The following is a 1,867-nucleotide window of genomic DNA, read 5'->3' on the forward strand; positions in this document are numbered from 1 at the left end:
AAAGGTATAAATGAATAACTCACCCGGAGCAGCAGCGACGTGAACCAGAGACAACTGAGAACTTTACACTTCAGCATGTTTGATCCTCCGTCAGGTCCTCACACGGAACAAACGCCACCATAATCCTGAGGCCGAGGCGGAAGACCAGCGTTCGTATTCACCAATGGAGGCAGAAGGTATTCCTTAGTTCTGTCTCTGAGGGCTTCAGAAGAATCCGGAAGAAGTTTGGGAACGAAACAGCTGGAAAACAATAAATCTCTTTTGGAAAGTTCTCATTTCCCGTGGTCTCATCTCCGTCTCGTGTCCATCCTCAACTCAGACCTCCCTCTCAGTCTGTCCTCCCTTTTCTCTGGACTCCCCCCCGCCCTGTCTGTCTCTCTCTTCCTGTCTGTCTCTCGGTTCAGACTCTATAGTGTCGAGGTTTGGGAGTCACTTAACGGACTTCCTCAATTGACCCGACAGCTCTGAGAGTCGCTGTGAAGACACGAAACCACCAAACGCTGCTGTGATGGAGGCTATAAATAGCTCATCCAGACGCTCTAAATGTTAAAAATAGAGACGAGCGTTTGTTGAGACGAGAACCTCAAAGTTTCATCTTCTTCTTTTTGTGACAGAGACGTCTTCTTGATGTGGATTCATCTCTTTTAGGCTGTAAATTTAGTTTTTTCTCCACATTAAATCCCAATTTTTTTGCAATAATTTTTCTGAAGAAGCATTAAAAAGTACAAATGTTTATTATTATTGTTGAACTAATTGACTTTGAGTGATAGTGACAATCAACACCAAAATATAACTTTTAGCCACTTTAAGCTAATAGTTTTAGCTTTTTTTACCCACAAGCCAAAACAAATTGTATAAAAATGATTAATTGTTCACTAACGTTAACACATAATTATTAGTGTTGAACTTCACATCTCATGAAGTCTTAGAAAACAGAAAAGTAGAGCAGCATAGTTGATAATGTTCAGTATTAAAACCTGTAAAGATATTAATTACTTAACGTCGTCTCAACATATCAAGTTATTTTCTCACGATTACGTTATTTTAGGTTTGGAGTCGACTCTTCTATTCAAGTTAAAAGTCAAACTGTTTTGTTTCAGTTGGTCGGAGCTACTTTTAGTCCTCCACACCTCTTTCCTTCCTTCCTTCCTCCCCTCCTCTCTCTCTCTCTTTGTTCCTCTCTCTCTAACTTTACGTCACACTTCATTTCTAGGAACAAAAGTAAAAAAGTTGCAAACCTCACTTTCATATTTTGTTGATGTTTCTTTTTTATCCGTTTTTGTGAAAATATGACTTTACTTACATATAAAACTACATATTCTGAGAGGAATCAGCTCCACCAGAGGCTGCGATAAGAAGTGGAAACATTCGCCATTTTAACAAAGTTAAACTTAAAAATACTTTGTGAGTATGAGAAACAAACAAGCTTTGTTTCATCTTTAGCTAAATCTGGATTTCACTGTAGAATTATTTGGTTAATTATCAGTCAGTCAGAGTCCAAAACAACACGAGTCAGAAGGGTTTATGTCCAGTGTTTTATGTACAGATTACAGGTAACAATATATATATATGTACAGTCCCTGACAAAAGTCTTGTCGCTTGGGTACAAGTTGACCTTAAGTGCCCCTCAAATATATTTGTAATCAATTTTTTTTTTTTTACAAGAAATGGCTAATTTCAATCCCAACAGCTTTTGAAATAATGTTTTGGTGCGAAACGAAACTGCTGAAAAGCATTCTAACGTTCACAGCTTGGTAAAGCCCACTGAGTCAGTTTTTGCAAAGACAAAAGTCTTGTCGCCTTGTCATATGATGCACCCGATCCTAGATTACAGCCTCACCTGTGATCAATAATTGATCAATCAATT

General features: G+C 38.2%; 1 protein-coding gene across 1 annotated transcript in view; it reads right to left on the minus strand.

Annotated features, from left to right (window-relative positions):
• Nucleotides 1-1,851, minus strand: part of LOC116377935 (receptor-type tyrosine-protein phosphatase beta-like) — a 9,320-nt gene extending 7,469 nt beyond the window's left edge. Inside the window, exon 1 of the mRNA XM_031839696.1 lies at nucleotides 24-1,851. Coding sequence (XP_031695556.1) covers nucleotides 24-77 — 54 coding nt within the window. The 5' untranslated portion in view covers nucleotides 78-1,851. The remainder of the gene's footprint in view (nucleotides 1-23) is intronic.
• Between the last annotated feature and the right edge of the window lie 16 nt (nucleotides 1,852-1,867).

The sequence above is a fragment of the Anarrhichthys ocellatus genome, unplaced genomic scaffold, assembly GCF_004355925.1.
Source record: "Anarrhichthys ocellatus isolate YVR2014 unplaced genomic scaffold, GSC_Weel_1.0 scaffold1867, whole genome shotgun sequence".
Lineage (NCBI taxonomy): Eukaryota > Metazoa > Chordata > Actinopteri > Perciformes > Anarhichadidae > Anarrhichthys > Anarrhichthys ocellatus.